Source organism: Anastrepha ludens, chromosome 2 (assembly GCF_028408465.1).
Source record: "Anastrepha ludens isolate Willacy chromosome 2, idAnaLude1.1, whole genome shotgun sequence".
NCBI lineage: Eukaryota > Metazoa > Arthropoda > Insecta > Diptera > Tephritidae > Anastrepha > Anastrepha ludens.
Window position 1 is genome coordinate 124233109 of NC_071498.1, and position 18139 is coordinate 124251247.

General features: G+C 40.9%; 3 protein-coding genes across 3 annotated transcripts; 1 reads left to right on the forward strand and 2 right to left on the reverse strand.

Moving 5' to 3' along the window:
- Positions 1-3307: 3307 nt before the first annotated feature.
- Positions 3308-4033, reverse strand: LOC128854806 (uncharacterized). The gene has a single exon (XM_054089214.1). The coding sequence runs from the start codon at positions 4031-4033 to the stop codon at positions 3308-3310; it is 726 nt and encodes a 241-aa protein (XP_053945189.1).
- Positions 4034-5892: 1859 nt separating this feature from the next.
- LOC128854814 (uncharacterized) lies at positions 5893-6618 on the reverse strand. The gene has a single exon (XM_054089225.1). The coding sequence runs from the start codon at positions 6616-6618 to the stop codon at positions 5893-5895; it is 726 nt and encodes a 241-aa protein (XP_053945200.1).
- A 5405-nt stretch (positions 6619-12023) lies between these two features.
- Positions 12024-12749, forward strand: LOC128854823 (uncharacterized). The gene has a single exon (XM_054089237.1). The coding sequence runs from the start codon at positions 12024-12026 to the stop codon at positions 12747-12749; it is 726 nt and encodes a 241-aa protein (XP_053945212.1).
- Positions 12750-18139: the final 5390 nt, after the last annotated feature.

Here is an 18139-nt window from a genome sequence, read left to right on the forward strand (position 1 = left end):
CGGCCTAAGCGAAGAACAAGCCAGTTTTCGGCCACGGTGCTCTTGTGTCGGCCACATTAACACCTTAAAAGTGATTGTAGAGCAGTCTGTTCAGTGGCGCACACCACCCATCGACTTCGCAAAGGCGTTTCATCGACTTTGAAAATGCGTTTGACACTCTCCACTACGATACGTTCTGTAGCGCCCTTGTCTGTAAAGGAGTACCTGAAAAAACAAACAGCCTCATGAAAGAATTGTACACAGATGCCACTTGCAGAGTGAGATTTGAAAACATCCTGAGCGGTAGCACTCAAGTGCAGACATGGGCGAGATAGGGTTGCATGCTATTCCCGCTCCTATTCGACCTAGTACCGCGCGTAGTAATGAGGCTAACAGAGCTACATATGTCCTCGAATCTGGGTGGCTATATTGTAGATATTGACTACGCCGACAACCTATGTCTGCTGTCGCACAAATACTCACATATACAGGCAATTCGGCACAGATCGCAGCGGTAAGCGAATGTGCATCGAAAGTGGGCTTGAAAATCAGATAAAATTTTCAATTTTCTGAGGCCCTTTGTTCCACCTAGGAACTACGGGAAAAAATATATTGGGTAGGGGTTTCCGCCTCGTAAAAGAGGTGTCGCTCCTGATACTATTTTTGTGTTCGCTCTAGTGATACACTGGTGATTTGAAGGTGTACATATGTGGTCTCGATCGCAGTACTTGACATTCGTTTGAAGAGTAAAGATGCTTTTTTATTTGACGTCAAAAATGTGTACGTTCGTCCCGAAAAAACAGTATTTGCGGGAAGTCATGCTTCATTATTACCTTTTAAAGAAAAGTGCAGAACGGTCCAGAAAGTAGGTAACTGGGTGCCACATCAATTGAAGGAGAGGGATATCCAGAGACGTTTGGTGACGTGTGAGATGCTTCTTGAATAGCAGAAAGGAAGAGGTTTGCTGCATCGCATCGTCACTGGCGATGAAATATCGATCTATTATGATAACCCCAAGCGTCGAAAATGTTGGAGCCTGCCAGGTGAACCTGGGCCATCGACAGCGAAAAAAATATTCATACTTTGAAGGTTATGTTGTGCATCTGGTGGGATCAGAAGTGTGTCATATACTATGACCTTCTTGAACCATCTGAAATCATCACTGGCGATCGTTACCGATTGCAGCTAATGCGTTTGAAGAAATAACATGAGTGAGGCTTTGTTGATGTTTTTCGTATGCCACCAACACAATCCTAGTTTTTTTATAAGCTGACAACTACTATGGCCGAAGTTACGTCGCCTAATCAGCTGATTCCTTCAGAATTGCTGAGAGCCGATTGACGGTCTGAAGTTGGTCACACCCTCAAAAATCTTTTCACCATGGCATATACATCGTATTGTAGGCCTATAATCACTATGGTTAGTAGCATTTGACTCTTTTTGGCTCCAGGAATTATGAGAGCCGCTGTTGGAAAATATGAAGTTCTGAAGCAGTTATTGGTAATATATGTATATTAGAGTGCCCAGAATAAAGGGCAGTACAAGTTTCGCCAATTTCAATGAAAAGGATATCCCATTCTCTCCAACGGCATTCGACAGATATCAAAACTGTGATTCGGTTACCCCATCAAACTGAAACACATCATTTAAATCAAAAATTGCGAATAAAATTTTGAACCGGAGAACTATAGTTCTTTTACCAATAAAACTGCTGTAGCAATGGAATAAGTTTTAATATCAAATATTGTTGTTTAATTTTATTTTGATTTAATATTTTTATTTACTTGTTTTTTATTTTTTATTGAATTATCTTTTTAAAATAATACTTTCTATGTCAAAAACTATCAACGATGTTGTTACGCCAAATGGCTTAGAATTTTAATTTTTAATTTAATTTTATATATTTAATTTAATTTTAATCATAATTTGTTAAATTCCATAATTTCTCATAACGTTTCAATATTAAGCTTACTGTTTTCTAAAATACTGTTCAATTTTCGTATATGAATTTAAAAATATCACTATATATGTATAAACACCTATATTACATAAACGTAACAGAGCAATACATATTTACTGTAATTACATAAATTTGAACTCAATCCGTTAGGCTAAGACACTATAAAAACTCGAATTTAGAAATAAATAAATCACTTGTGAAGTTACCACCGAACGCGCTCGCATTTGTTTTTAACAGGCAATTATATTCGCGCATGTCCCACGAAAAATAATTTCTCATCTCAAAAACGCTTGAGATTTTTCATGGCGCCCGAGCAGGGACAGTAGTGCGAAATCGGTAAAAAGTGATAAAATAACCAGCCGAATAAATAACTAAACGAATATTGCCTGCGCGGTCCGTTCACAGACAGCAAAACTAATATATATACATACATATGTATATGCATATACAAAAAAGTGCACAGTGACAGTGAGCCCCCAAAAACCAAAAAAAAAAAAAAAGAAAAACTAATACATCTATCAAAAAAAAAAAGAAAAAAACGTTAAAAGTTTAAAAAAAAAAAAAAAAAAATATAATAAATAAAAAAGAATAAACTACAATACCCAGTGCGGTACTTATATAAACGGTCACAGTGATATGTAAATGTTCTCAACCAAAAAAGTAAGGACGAAATTAAATACATTTGTAAAATCGCGGGTCAATAATTATGAGTTTTCGGCACAGTTTTGGATAATGCGATCCATTTCAGCCAGCCATCCAGATCGTAACGTAAATATTAATGGCTGGAAAATTCCTAAAAACATTAGCTTAGCGGACCCAGAATTTTATAAGGCTCAAAAGGTAGATCTTTTGTTAGGTGCTGAAACATTTTTCGAGCTTTTAGCTCAGATCAAGGCCAGCTCCAATCACCCAACATTGCAAAAGACACTTTTAGGCTGGGTTTTGTCTGGCAAATACGCTTGAAAAATCTCAAGCTTTTTTGAGATGAGAAATTATTTTACGTGGGAAGGATGCGCGAACACAACAATTGCTGTTACTAATTAAAGCACTTATCGTTTTTATATGTTTATTGTTTTGTGTATTTCGAAATAATTTCCGATTATGTTAACCCTTTTTTATATTATTTTTTTTTTGTATTTGGAATTACTTCCCTTAATAGTTTGCTTATGTTCAAAGTATATTCTGCCTCACGCATCAGGTCCCTGCTCGGGCGCCAGAAAACAGTAAGCTTAATATTGAAACGTTATGAGAAATTATGGAATTTAACAAATTATTATAATAATGATTAAAATTAAATTAAATATATAAAATTAAATTAAAAATTAAAATTCTAAGCCATTTGGCGTAACACCGGCCACCTTGAAAGGCTCATGGTCCTTCAACGTCTGATGGCAGTACGGCGAGCTTGTGAACGGGGCGTTTAATTACGCCCGCTTTGGTTGCCACGTCTGCTACGCGGACTTTGCCGTCTTGCCCTGTTACGATTGCGGCGACGCGGCCGAGCACCCATTGCTGCGGTGGTGTGTTGTCTTCCTGAACCAGGACGAGGTCGTTCAGCTCGAGGTTGCGTTTCGGATGCAACCACTTGTTCCTCTGTTGAAGACCCAACAGGTAGTTCCTGGACCACAGTCGCCAAAACTGTTGCTTGAGACAACAGACAAGTTGCCATCTGTCGCAGCAACGCATTGGGTCCATCGATACTTGGGCTGGTGGCAGCGCTCGAAGGGGGCACCCAACTAATAGGTGCGCTGGTGTTAGGGCCTCTCCATCGTTCGGGTCCTGACTCAGTGGTACCAGGGGTCGCGAGTTGAGTACGGCCTCGACCTCGACGAGCAGCGTCTGTAGTTCTTCGGTGGTGAGCAGCGCGTTGCCGATTGCGCGCACGAGAAGGTGTTTGGCGGACTTCACTGCCGCCTCCCATAACCCGCCGAAGTGCGGTGCCCTGGGTGGTATAAAGGCGAAGGTGAATCCTTCGTCCGTTGCGTATTTCTGTACTTCCGGTTGTTGGGCCTCGAAAGCATCCCTCAGCTCGCGAAGCTTGCGATCGGCGCCGACGAAGTTGGTGGCGTTGTCGCTGTATATTTTCCGCGGCATTCCTCGGCGTCCAATGAACCTTTTTAGGGCGAAAATAAAACAATTAGAAGACAAGTCTGTTACTAGTTCTAAATGTACTGCCTTTGAAGTGAAACAAACGAACACTGCGATATATGTTTTTACTGGGGGTCTACCACGTATTTTCAATGTAGTATATACGGGACCACAAAAATCTACTCCACATATTAGAAAGGGTCGTAGTGCACGAAGCCTATCGGCAGGCAAATTTCCCATTATTTGGGATTGCAGCTTCGGCTTATAATGAAAGCAGTGTGTGCAGTTTCGAACGGTACGACTACAAGCTTCTCGAGCATTGACCAGCCAAATGCGGTCTCGGAGAAGCGCTACCAATGCCTTTGCTCCAGCATGGTGATTTCGAAAAAACTAGATTGGGATGAGTCGATTCCATTGCACCTCGACACCAGCTGGGAAAATTTCAAAGCCAATCTACTGCAGCTACCATCAATAAGCATTCCTCGGTTTGTACACACCGAGTCGAGTGCAAGCTGCCAAATTCATGGCTTTGCCGACGCCTCAATACGAGCGTATGGCTGCTGTATATACATACGTAGCCATTCGGCTGGTGGAACGAAATGTACGCTGCTTACTGCAAAGTCTAGAGTGGCTCCGCTGAAGACTAAATCTCTTCCGCGTCTAGAGCTCTCGGCAGCCCACTTGCTGGTCAAATTATGGTCACGAATAGCGCCAATGTTGAGTCGGCCAATTGAAAATATAAACTTCTGGACAGACTCCGAAATTGTTTTGCATTGGATCAAAACGCATCCATCTGTACTACAGACCTTTGTTGCAAACAGAGTGTCCGAAATCCAAGAGTTGACGGATAAAGCTACTTGGCGACATGTGCCAACTAAGCAAAATCCCGCGGATCAAGTGTCTCGGGGTTGTAACGTGGACGAATTGAATAATTCTATCTGGTTTAGCGGTCCACAGTTCCTCCTAGAAGACCCTGCGTTATGGCCAACAAACACCCACTTCCAGCTCTCTCCAGGAGACGAAGCATTAGAGAAGAAACGGAACGCAACAGTTTTAGTTGTTCAAGCAAATGAATCGCATCCAATTATGGAACTCACCAAAAGAGTATCTTCTCATCAAAAACTGCTTCGTATTGTCGCTTACATATTAAGATGGATAAAACGCATTAGAAACCCATCTGCGACATTCACACAAATGCTGACGGCTGAGGATATTAAATTAAGTTTCCTCAAAGTCATTCAGGTGGTTCAACATGTTGAATATGGTGAAGAAATTATGAAACTCACCAAAGGTACCACCCTACCCTCAAGTTTGCAAAAACTTAATCCATTTTTGCACAACTACTCGGAATTGTCGCTGTCGTTTAATTTACTCCGAGTAGGAGGCCGCCTATTAAATGCGCCTCTCCCATATGGGAAAGGCCCTGCTCGGGCGCCATGAAAATTCTTAAGCGTTTTTAAGAGAAATTATTTTACGTGGGAAGGATGCGCGAACACAACAATTGCCTGTTAAATAAAATGCGAGCGCGTTCGGTGGTAACTTCACAAGTGATTTATTTATTTCTAAATTCGAGTTTTTATAGTGTCTTAGCCTAACGGATTGAGTTCAAATTTATGTAATTACAGTAAATATGTATTGCTCTGTTACGTTTATGTAATATAGGTGTTTATACATATATAGTGATATTTTTAAATTCATATACGAAAATTGAACAGTATTTTAGAAAACAGTAAGCTTAATATTGAAACGTTATGAGAAATTATGGAATTTAACAAATTATGATTAAAATTAAATTAAATATATAAAATTAAATTAAAAATTAAAATTCTAAGCCATTTGGCGTAACACCGGCCACCTTGAAAGGCTCATGGTCCTTCAACGTCTGATGGCAGTACGGCGAGCTTGTGAACGGGGCGTTTAATTACGCCCGCTTTGGTTGCCACGTCTGCTACGCGGACTTTGCCGTCTTGCCCTGTTACGATTGCGGCGACGCGGCCGAGCACCCATTGCTGCGGTGGTGTGTTGTCTTCCTGAACCAGGACGAGGTCGTTCAGCTCGAGGTTGCGTTTCGGATGCAACCACTTGTTCCTCTGTTGAAGACCCAACAGGTAGTTCCTGGACCACAGTCGCCAAAACTGTTGCTTGAGACAACAGACAAGTTGCCATCTGTCGCAGCAACGCATTGGGTCCATCGATACTTGGGCTGGTGGCAGCGCTCGAAGGGGGCACCCAACTAATAGGTGCGCTGGTGTTAGGGCCTCTCCATCGTTCGGGTCCTGACTCAGTGGTACCAGGGGTCGCGAGTTGAGTACGGCCTCGACCTCGACGAGCAGCGTCTGTAGTTCTTCGGTGGTGAGCAGCGCGTTGCCGATTGCGCGCACGAGAAGGTGTTTGGCGGACTTCACTGCCGCCTCCCATAACCCGCCGAAGTGCGGTGCCCTGGGTGGTATAAAGGCGAAGGTGAATCCTTCGTCCGTTGCGTATTTCTGTACTTCCGGTTGTTGGGCTTCGAAAGCATCCCTCAGCTCGCGAAGCTTGCGATCGGCGCCGACGAAGTTGGTGGCGTTGTCGCTGTATATTTTCCGCGGCATTCCTCGGCGTCCAATGAACCTTTTTAGGGCGAAAATAAAACAATTAGAAGACAAGTCTGTTACTAGTTCTAAATGTACTGCCTTTGAAGTGAAACAAACGAACACTGCGATATATGTTTTTACTGGGGGTCTACCACGTATTTTCAATGTAGTATATACGGGACCACAAAAATCTACTCCACATATTAGAAAGGGTCGTAGTGCACGAAGCCTATCGGCAGGCAAATTTCCCATTATTTGGGATTGCAGCTTCGGTTTATAATGAAAGCAGTGTGTGCAGTTTCGAACGGTACGACTACAAGCTTCTCGAGCATTGACCAGCCAAATGCGGTCTCGGAGAAGCGCTACCAATGCCTTTGCTCCAGCATGGTGATTTCGAAAATGTAGGTACCGTAAGTATGTGGTAACGAAGTGCGAGTTCTTGCTTAAGAGCAGTGGGAACTTGGCATCATATGGGAGAGGCGCATTTAATAGGCGGCCTCCTACTCGGAGTAAATTAAACGACAGCGACAATTCCGAGTAGTTGTGCAAAAATGGATTAAGTTTTTGCAAACTTGAGGGTAGGGTGGTACCTTTGGTGAGTTTCATAATTTCTTCACCATATTCAACATGTTGAACCACCTGAATGACTTTGAGGAAACTTAATTTAATATCCTCAGCCGTCAGCATTTGTGTGAATGTCGCAGATGGGTTTCTAATGCGTTTTATCCATCTTAATATGTAAGCGACAATACGAAGCAGTTTTTGATGAGAAGATACTCTTTTGGTGAGTTCCATAATTGGATGCGATTCATTTGCTTGAACAACTAAAACTGTTGCGTTCCGTTTCTTCTCTAATGCTTCGTCTCCTGGAGAGAGCTGGAAGTGGGTGTTTGTTGGCCATAACGCAGGGTCTTCTAGGAGGAACTGTGGACCGCTAAACCAGATAGAATTATTCAATTCGTCCACGTTACAACCCCGAGACACTTGATCCGCGGGATTTTGCTTAGTTGGCACATGTCGCCAAGTAGCTTTATCCGTCAACTCTTGGATTTCGGACACTCTGTTTGCAACAAAGGTCTGTAGTACAGATGGATGCGTTTTGATCCAATGCAAAACAATTTCGGAGTCTGTCCAGAAGTTTATATTTTCAATTGGCCGACTCAACATTGGCGCTATTCGTGACCATAATTTGGCCAGCAAGTGGGCTGCCGAGAGCTCTAGACGCGGAAGAGATTTAGTCTTCAGCGGAGCCACTCTAGACTTTGCAGTAAGCAGCGTACATTTCGTTCCACCAGCCGAATGGCTACGTATGTATATGCAGCAGCCATACGCTCGTATTGAGGCGTCGGCAAAGCCATGAATTTGGCAGCTTGCACTCGACTCGGTGTGTACAAACCGAGGAATGCTTATTGATGGTAGCTGCAGTAGATTGGCTTTGAAATTTTCCCAGCTGGTGTCGAGGTGCAATGGAATCGACTCATCCCAATTTAGTTTTTGCAGCCAAAGCTCTTGCAATAAGATTTTTGCTTTGGTAACTAGTGGGGCAAGTAAACCAAGAGGATCGAAAAGACGAGCCGAAACTGATAATATGTTTCGCTTAGTGGCTCGTAAACTGGTAAAGTTGTCATTTAAGACAAACCGAAACAAATCTTCCTTCGGCAACCAATGGATTCCAAGTGTTTTTGTGGAGTCTGTGTGATTGAAGTTTAAGGCCTTCTCAGAACTCTCACAATCGAAAAATGATGGGTGATTTGAAAACCACTTAGATAAATTGAATCCTGCCGAGTTTAATATTTTAACTACCTCACTTCTAATAAGATCTAGAGATTCGAAATTATCGGATCCTGTAAGCAGGTCGTCTACATAAAAATCTCCTTTTATTGCCTTTGAGCCGAGTGGATACATATGTGTATTGGCATCGCTGAGCATTTGTAAACACCGTGTAGCGAGAAATGGAGCAGGCGCAGTGCCGTATGTTACGGTGTTAAGTCGAAAGATTTGAAGTGGCTCAGATGGATGCCGTCTCCACACTACAAGCTGAAAGTTTTTGTCTTCTTCGTGCATGAGAATTTGGCGGTACATTTTAGTAATGTCCGCCGTAAATGCATATTTATGCAAACGAAAACGAAGAAGTGTTGAATACAGCTCTTCTTGAATGGTCGGCCCAACCATCAAGATTTCATTCAACGCAATTTGAGAAGAGGTACGACTTGATGCGTCGAAAACAACACGTAATTTAGTCGTCGTACTTTCAGGCCGAAGAACGCATTGATGCGGAATGAAGTAGTGTGGCTCACTCGGGATCTTATTATTTGTTGGGCTCATGTGACCCAATTCGATGTATTCATTCATGAAGTCCAGATACATTTGACGAAGTTCTGGATCTTTCAAGGTCTTTCTCTCCAGGGCCTGAAACCGCCGAGACGCGGTTTCATAGGAATTACCGAGTAACTTACGGTCATCTTTGAAAGGCAGTCTTACTTGAAGCCTTCCTGAAGGCAAAACTTTAGTAGTTTTTACGAAAAATTTTTCACACTCTATTTGTTCAGGTGTGAATTTTGTCGAACTAGCCCCTGAAGGTATTTCTGAGACTCTTAGCGGACCCAGAATTTTATAAGGCTCAAAAGGTAGATCTTTTGTTAGGTGCTGAAACATTTTTCGAGCTTTTAGCTGTAGGCCAGATCAAGGCCAGCTCCAATCACCCAACATTGCAAAAGACACTTTTAGGCTGGGTTGTGTCTGGCAAATACGCCTCCAACCAACGTCCTCCTCCCACAGTCAGTAGCACATTATGCCATACTGAACAAGATCTAGCAAATATAGATTCCATTGTCCAAAGGTTCTGGGCGATGGAAGAAATACCTTCAGGGGCTAGTTCGACAAAATTCACACCTGAACAAATAGAGTGTGAAAAATTTTTCGTAAAAACTACTAAAGTTTTGCCTTCAGGAAGGCTTCAAGTAAGACTGCCTTTCAAAGATGACCGTAAGTTACTCGGTAATTCCTATGAAACCGCGTCTCGGCGGTTTCAGGCCCTGGAGAGAAAGACCTTGAAAGATCCAGAACTTCGTCAAATGTATCTGGACTTCATGAATGAATACATCGAATTGGGTCACATGAGCCCAACAAATAATAAGATCCCGAGTGAGCCACACTACTTCATTCCGCATCAATGCGTTCTTCGGCCTGAAAGTACGACGACTAAATTACGTGTTGTTTTCGACGCATCAAGTCGTACCTCTTCTCAAATTGCGTTGAATGAAATCTTGATGGTTGGGCCGACCATTCAAGAAGAGCTGTATTCAACACTTCTTCGTTTTCGTTTGCATAAATATGCATTTACGGCGGACATTACTAAAATGTACCGCCAAATTCTCATGCACGAAGAAGACAAAAACTTTCAGCTTGTAGTGTGGAGACGGCATCCATCTGAGCCACTTCAAATCTTTCGACTTAACACCGTAACATACGGCACTGCGCCTGCTCCATTTCTCGCTACACGGTGTTTACAAATGCTCAGCGATGCCAATACACATATGTATCCACTCGGCTCAAAGGCAATAAAAGGAGATTTTTATGTAGACGACCTGCTTACAGGATCCGATAATTTCGAATCTCTAGATCTTATTAGAAGTGAGGTAGTTAAAATATTAAACTCGGCAGGATTCAATTTATCTAAGTGGTTTTCAAATCACCCATCATTTTTCGATTGTGAGAGTTCTGAGAAGGCCTTAAACTTCAATCACACAGACTCCACAAAAACACTTGGAATCCATTGGTTGCCGAAGGAAGATTTGTTTCGGTTTGTCTTAAATGACAACTTTACCAGTTTACGAGCCACTAAGCGAAACATATTATCAGTTTCGGCTCGTCTTTTCGATCCTCTTGGTTTACTTGCCCCACTAGTTACCAAAGCAAAAATCTTATTGCAAGAGCTTTGGCTGCAAAAACTAAATTGGGATGAGTCGATTCCATTGCACCTCGACACCAGCTGGGAAAATTTCAAAGCCAATCTACTGCAGCTACCATCAATAAGCATTCCTCGGTTTGTACACACCGAGTCGAGTGCAAGCTGCCAAATTCATGGCTTTGCCGACGCCTCAATACGAGCGTATGGCTGCTGCATATACATACGTAGCCATTCGGCTGGTGGAACGAAATGTACGCTGCTTACTGCAAAGTCTAGAGTGGCTCCGCTGAAGACTAAATCTCTTCCGCGTCTAGAGCTCTCGGCAGCCCACTTGCTGGCCAAATTATGGTCACGAATAGCGCCAATGTTGAGTCGGCCAATTGAAAATATAAACTTCTGGACAGACTCCGAAATTGTTTTGCATTGGATCAAAACGCATCCATCTGTACTACAGACCTTTGTTGCAAACAGAGTGTCCGAAATCCAAGAGTTGACGGATAAAGCTACTTGGCGACATGTGCCAACTAAGCAAAATCCCGCGGATCAAGTGTCTCGGGGTTGTAACGTGGACGAATTGAATAATTCTATCTGGTTTAGCGGTCCACAGTTCCTCCTAGAAGACCCTGCGTTATGGCCAACAAACACCCACTTCCAGCTCTCTCCAGGAGACGAAGCATTAGAGAAGAAACGGAACGCAACAGTTTTAGTTGTTCAAGCAAATGAATCGCATCCAATTATGGATCTCACCAAAAGAGTATCTTCTCATCAAAAACTGCTTCGTATTGTCGCTTACATATTAAGATGGATAAAACGCATTAGAAACCCATCTGCGACATTCACACAAATGCTGACGGCTGAGGATATTAAATTAAGTTTCCTCAAAGTCATTCAGGTGGTTCAACATGTTGAATATGGTGAAGAAATTATGAAACTCACCAAAGGTACCACCCTACCCTCAAGTTTGCAAAAACTTAATCCATTTTTGCACAACTACTCGGAATTGTCGCTGTCGTTTAATTTACTCCGAGTAGGAGGCCGCCTATTAAATGCGCCTCTCCCATATGATGCCAAGTTCCCACTGCTCTTAAGCAAGAACTCGCACTTCGTTACCACATACTTACGGTACCTACATTTTCGAAATCACCATGCTGGAGCAAAGGCATTGGTAGCGCTTCTCCGAGACCGCATTTGGCTGGTCAATGCTCGAGAAGCTTGTAGTCGTACCGTTCGAAACTGCACACACTGCTTTCATTATAAGCCGAAGCTGCAAACCCAAATAATGGGAAATTTGCCTGCCGATAGGCTTCGTGCACTACGACCCTTTCTAATATGTGGAGTAGATTTTTGTGGTCCCGTATATACTACATTGAAAATACGTGGTAGACCCCCAGTAAAAACATATATCGCAGTGTTCGTTTGTTTCACTTCAAAGGCAGTACATTTAGAACTAGTAACAGACTTGTCTTCTAATTGTTTTATTTTCGCCCTAAAAAGGTTCATTGGACGCCGAGGAATGCCGCGGAAAATATACAGCGACAACGCCACCAACTTCGTCGGCGCCGATCGCAAGCTTCGCGAGCTGAGGGATGCTTTCGAGGCCCAACAACCGGAAGTACAGAAATACGCAACGGACGAAGGATTCACCTTCGCCTTTATACCACCCAGGGCACCGCACTTGGGCGGGTTATGGGAGGCGGCAGTGAAGTCCGCCAAACACCTTCTCGTGCGCGCAATCGGCAACGCGCTGCTCACTGCCGAAGAACTACAGACGCTGCTCGTCGAGGTCGAGGCCGTACTCAACTCGCGACCCCTGGTACCACTGAGTCAGGACCCGAACGATGGAGAGGCCCTAACACCAGCGCACCTATTAGTTGGGTGCCCCCTTCGAGCGCTGCCACCAGCCCAAGTATCGATGGACCCAATGCGTTGCTGCGACAGATGGCAACTTGTCTGTTGTCTCAAGCAACAGTTTTGGCGACTGTGGTCCAGGAACTACCTGTTGGGTCTTCAACAGAGGAACAAGTGGTTGCATCCGAAGCGCAACCTCGAGCTGAACGACCTCGTCCTGGTTCAGGAAGACAACACACCACCGCAGCAATGGGTGCTCGGCCGCGTCGCCGCAATCGTAACAGGGCAAGACGGCAAAGTCCGCGTAGCAGACGTGGCAACCAAAGCGGGCGTAATTAAACGCCCCGTTCACAAGCTCGCCGTACTGCCATCAGACGTTGAAGGACCATGAGCCTTTCAAGGTGGCCGGTGTTACGCCAAATGGCTTAGAATTTTAATTTTTAATTTAATTTTATATATTTAATTTAATTTTAATCATAATTTGTTAAATTCCATAATTTCTCATAACGTTTCAATATTAAGCTTACTGTTTTCTAAAATACTGTTCAATTTTCGTATATGAATTTAAAAATATCACTATATATGTATAAACACCTATATTACATAAACGTAACAGAGCAATACATATTTACTGTAATTACATAAATTTGAACTCAATCCGTTAGGCTAAGACACTATAAAAACTCGAATTTAGAAATAAATAAATCACTTGTGAAGTTACCACCGAACGCGCTCGCATTTTATTTAACAGGCAATTATATTCGCGCATGTCCCACGAAAAATAATTTCTCATCTCAAAAACGCTTGAGATTTTTCAGATGTAAACAAAAATCACATAAAATTCGTTTAAAAAGTCGGTAGGAGCATTTCGTACTTAATTCAAGTGCTTGGCAACACCAATTATGAAAACGTCGGGACTACTAATAGCATTTTTCCTGAATTCATGTCGTGAGTTCCGTTAAGGACGGGAGTTTGCTTGTAATTCATAAACCGCACAATTATTGCATAATCGGTTGCATCTTCCATAGGCTCATTGACGGCATAGTTTGTTTTCTGTGTTCGAGAATGTGTGAGGAAAAATAAATGGACTGAAACATTTGTTTATTATTGCTATATCTATATTTTGTTATCCTAAGCGCTCATGCCACAAAGCATGACAAATATGATGGCTCGTGGTTAAATGTGAGTGTGGATGTGTAAATAAGCTAAGAGCAATAAGCATCGATCAGTTTTGTGTGCTTGACTCAACAAGTTTGTACACATTTGTGTGTATGTATGTAGGCGGCGCACAGTGTAATGTTTTGACAATCTAGACAGGCCAATTTAATTGCAATCGATATGTCGACATGAAATTTTGTATGTGAGCTTTTATTGCTCGCTCGAAGGTTAAGTTCAAAGACGAGCAATGTTGAACACAAACTAAACCACTACTCCCCTTTTCATGCGGATCCTCTTCTTTTTTAGTTTTAAGGCCAAAATAGGGCTTTTAAAATCACTACATATTATAAAACAAAGTCGCTTTTTCTGTCCCTATGTCCCCTTATACGCTTAAATCTTTAAAACTACGCAACGGATTTTGATGCGGTTTTTTTTTAAAGATAGATTGACTGAAGAGGAAGGTTCATATCTATATAATGTGAAGAAATATATAAAGGGGGCGTGGCAATCGGTCAAAATGTGGCAAAAAAACATAAATTTTTTGTTTTCACGGCCATAAATCATAAACGAATCAACCAATTAAAATGAAACTTTCTTGAAGTTTAACTTTAAAATATTTATTTTCATTCTGCATCAAAAAAATAATTGATTTATTTGTTATTTAACCAAAATTGTTTAAACAAAAGCAGCTCTTTTTCCAAAAAAAGCTGTTTGCGTGTGTGTTCGCTGTCAACCGAATGAAGCAACAGGCGTTAAGCGATAATCTCACCACACCTCATTAATGTTGAATTACATCGTATGGTGACGTATGTATGTATGTATTTACGAAGCGCTCGCATTATTTCATTTCGGACATATGTACATACATATGTATCTATGTATGTACTGAATTCCATGTAATTATATGTACATACAATTTTACAGCGAAATAAAACGCTATTTTCAGGTTCTATATTAGTAAATCGCACATAATTAAAATACAGTTTTTGAATAGGTTTTATTGATTCGGAGCGCGTTTGGTTTGCTATCAATTCCATACAATAACATTTTTTGTCATTTACTTTTTACGACAACTAATAGCTTATTTTCGAAGCGATTTCAACAAATAGGTACAACATTAATCCTTATCCAATTAAATACCTTAAATACATTGTTGTTTTCATATAGATCTATGTATATGGCTCTTTACAGCACATAATTAAAAGCAATATTTTTCAAGATATTACAACAGTAATTAGTAATTGAGATCTACCGGAAAAATTGCGTTAGCTGTTGCGTCATCCGGCATTGCCGCTATTCTTTTGGAAAGAGTCTTTTGGAAAGAGGCCGAACCACACACTCTACAATGAAGCACCCGCTGAAAATCGCCACCGATGATGATAACAGCGTTTGTAGTGTTTCTAGACAGAGCAATACATGAAAATTGATGCGTGACTGCTTATTAATAGTCTGGGACGAAGCTACCATGTCAAACAAGACGTCTGTGGAAGCACTGGATAGGACAATGCGCGATTTGCGCAACAAAAATGCACCTATGGGTGGATGTACAATTCTGTTCTCAGGAGATTTCCGTCAAATCCTACCAGTTGTGACTCGAGGAACACGTGCTGACGAAATATATGCTTCGCTAAAAAGATCCCACCTTTAGTCGTATGTCAATAAATTAGAGCTTAAAACTAATATGAGGATTTCGTCATCTTCACGTGAGAACAGGCTATTTCCAGAGATGCTGCTAAAAGTTGGCAATGGAGAATTAACACAAAGTGAGGGAAGGATTAACCTAGAAAACCTTTGTGTTTTGATAGACAACATCGAAGAGTTAGTCAACAATGTCTATCCAGACATTGATAACATAAGTTATAAGACAATATCTTGGTTTAAAGAAAGAGCTATTCTGTCACCAACTAACGAACAAGTAGATAAAGTAAATAACTTGATTATTTCAAAGATTGATGCGCCGACGAAAATATACTACTCGGTCGATACTGTTCTCGATTTGGAAGAAGCTGCTCAATTTCCTACAGAATTTCTAAATTCTTTGAAACCGTCTGGACTCCCTCCTCACAAAATGGAGCTGAAAATAGGTTGTCCTGTTATTTTATTAAGAAACCTAAGTCCACCTAAACTTTGCAATGGCACGCGTTTGCTGGTAAAATCACTGAAAACTTTCATAGTAGAGTGCACAATACTCACAGGATGTGGTACCGGAGAAGATGTATTGATTCCCCGAATCCCTCTGATACCATCGGATCTACCATTCCAATTTAAACGCTTACAATTTCCGGTAAAGACATCTTTTGCAAAGACCATTAATAAATCTCAGGGTCAAACCTTCAACGTTGCAGGCTTAGATTTGAGTGTTGACTGTTTTTCACATGTCCAACTGTATGTCGCTCTTTCAAGAGTAACCTCTAGAGAAAACATGTTTGTATTGTCTAATGACAAGAAGGCTATGCACGTTGTATATAAAAACATTCTGTAATATAGTAATTGTTGTAAAAATAAAATAAATACATATGTAAAAATGCAAAAAGTTAATATGCAAAAATGTAGGGTATGAATTTAGATATCCCAAAGATAGCAGGAAATCTTCATGCTATAAAGAAAAGATAATTGTTTTACTCCAAATTTAACGCTTGCGGGCCACGGGCAATAATGAATAAGTCAAAACTACTGGATCGATTTTAATCATTTTTTCAGTGAGTGACATAGGGTATATATTTTATACCCGTGCGAAGCTGGGCGGATTGCTAGTTAAATATAAATTAAAATAAATTTTTCACATTTTTTTGTATTTTTACTTCTGAACTCTTGAACTTTTGAACACTTTTGTGCAGCGTTAATGGCACTGGTCTTGGGTTCAACAATGAATATTTTGACAAATTTTCTGTAGTAGTTCAAAGTTCTGAAGCTTCTGTCGTGTAGCGTTGAAAAGTACTCTGTCCTTATTAATTTTTATATATATTTCTAAAAGGCATCTCATTTGTTAGAAAACGATATCTCACTTAATATTTATCGAATTTAATGATTGAGATCTCACGTTTGCGAAAAGAATATTCACGTTATTCAAATTTAGCCATTTCGTAGAAAAACTGATTAAAAAAACCAAAAACCATTGTAACCGGTTAATCACAGTGTGTTCCACTCGTCCCATTTATTAACCCGTAGCCTGGACCAAAATGTCCGTCAGGCGCAACATCTTCGACTTTAACTAGTCAATCGGTCATTTGTCGTTTCTGGTCGGAAAAACGTAGGCAACCGCTTGAAATGATTTACCATTAATTTGCCAAATTATGTCGAGGAGAATTTGTATTGAAAGAATTCTTTTATTTAGCGTTTTTATTTATTTATAATATAGCTCTCAACTTTATTTGCTTTTACGGGAATAGGTAAAAAATGGTGGTTTAGTGTATGCTATGATTTACTAAGAAAAATATGCAATGTCGGCCCAGCAATAGTTCCACTTGGTAAAGAACTAAAAATGCATATACGATATTCTACCATTGAGTTAAAGTATCGCACACATGACGATTTTCTCATGTGTGGAAAAAATTTAAAATTTGTCTTCTTTTTTCAGTCAGTTGAAAAATTTATCTCGACAGGAGTGCATTGACCAACTTACTTCGACTTTTGGCGTTGAAACATCAAACTTAGCCATTGTAAACGCTAATACAATGAGTTCCATCTATATTTTCAGGGTGAATTTCGTGAAGGCCATCCAAAACCGGTTGTTGTGCCAGAAACAATCGATGCAGTGCGGCAATTGATAACACAAGATCGACATACAACGAGTTAGAGGCGTCTTTCGGATGGGTAGGACCATTATGGTATCTCAGTAGGATCATAGTTACTTAGTAGGACCATATTGCGTTAACATTTTGTCGTCAGGAAGGAATGTTGAAGAATGAAGAAATTCAGAGTATGTCTATGACAAATGACGCATCTTGGACCTATACATATGAGTAGGAAACAAAACAGCAACCGATAGTATGGGTGTTCCAAGTTGACCTGAATCCAAAAAGAGTTGTTCGCGGAAGAAGAACCTCAAGGCAAATGGTTTTTTTATGAAAAATCTCGTTGTGTCTCAACTTTGCCACTAGTCAATTCTGAGTCGTTCACAATCATATGTTTGCTAACAGTTTTCGTAGATGAGGGAAAATGAACCGGCGAAGACGAGTCATCCATCACCAGAATAAGCGAGCTCTCACATATTGGTTCACATAAGAGAGTTTTTGAGCACTCAAAAGATCGAATTAATGAGTCATTCACCTCAGAGCTCTGATTTGACACCTAAAGATTTCGTTTTGTTCTCGAACATCAAAAATACAATTGAAGGTCAACATTTTTCAATGACTGCAGAAGTTGTTGAAGCCTTTAAACAACTCGTTTTGGAGGTACCCACTTCTGAGTGGCTTCCAAGAAGGATATTTTGTAGAACACTAAAACCATTTTCATTATTATTTTACCCCAGTTTCATTATTGTACATAGAGCATAAAAGGCAATCCTCGTATGTTTAAGTAAGTTCATGTAATCCCTAAACCGTTTTCGATTAGAAGATCCCAAAATTGTTCCGAGTTTTTTATCTAATGTAACTTTTGAAATTTGGTTTTTCTGGGCATTTC

What these genes read in the sequence shown, in the direction of transcription:
- LOC128854806 (XM_054089214.1), bottom strand. Translation starts at nt 4,033, where the DNA reads ATGCCGCGGAAAATATACAGCGACAACGCCACCAACTTCGTCGGCGCC.
- LOC128854814 (XM_054089225.1), bottom strand. Translation starts at nt 6,618, where the DNA reads ATGCCGCGGAAAATATACAGCGACAACGCCACCAACTTCGTCGGCGCC.
- LOC128854823 (XM_054089237.1), top strand. Translation starts at nt 12,024, where the DNA reads ATGCCGCGGAAAATATACAGCGACAACGCCACCAACTTCGTCGGCGCC.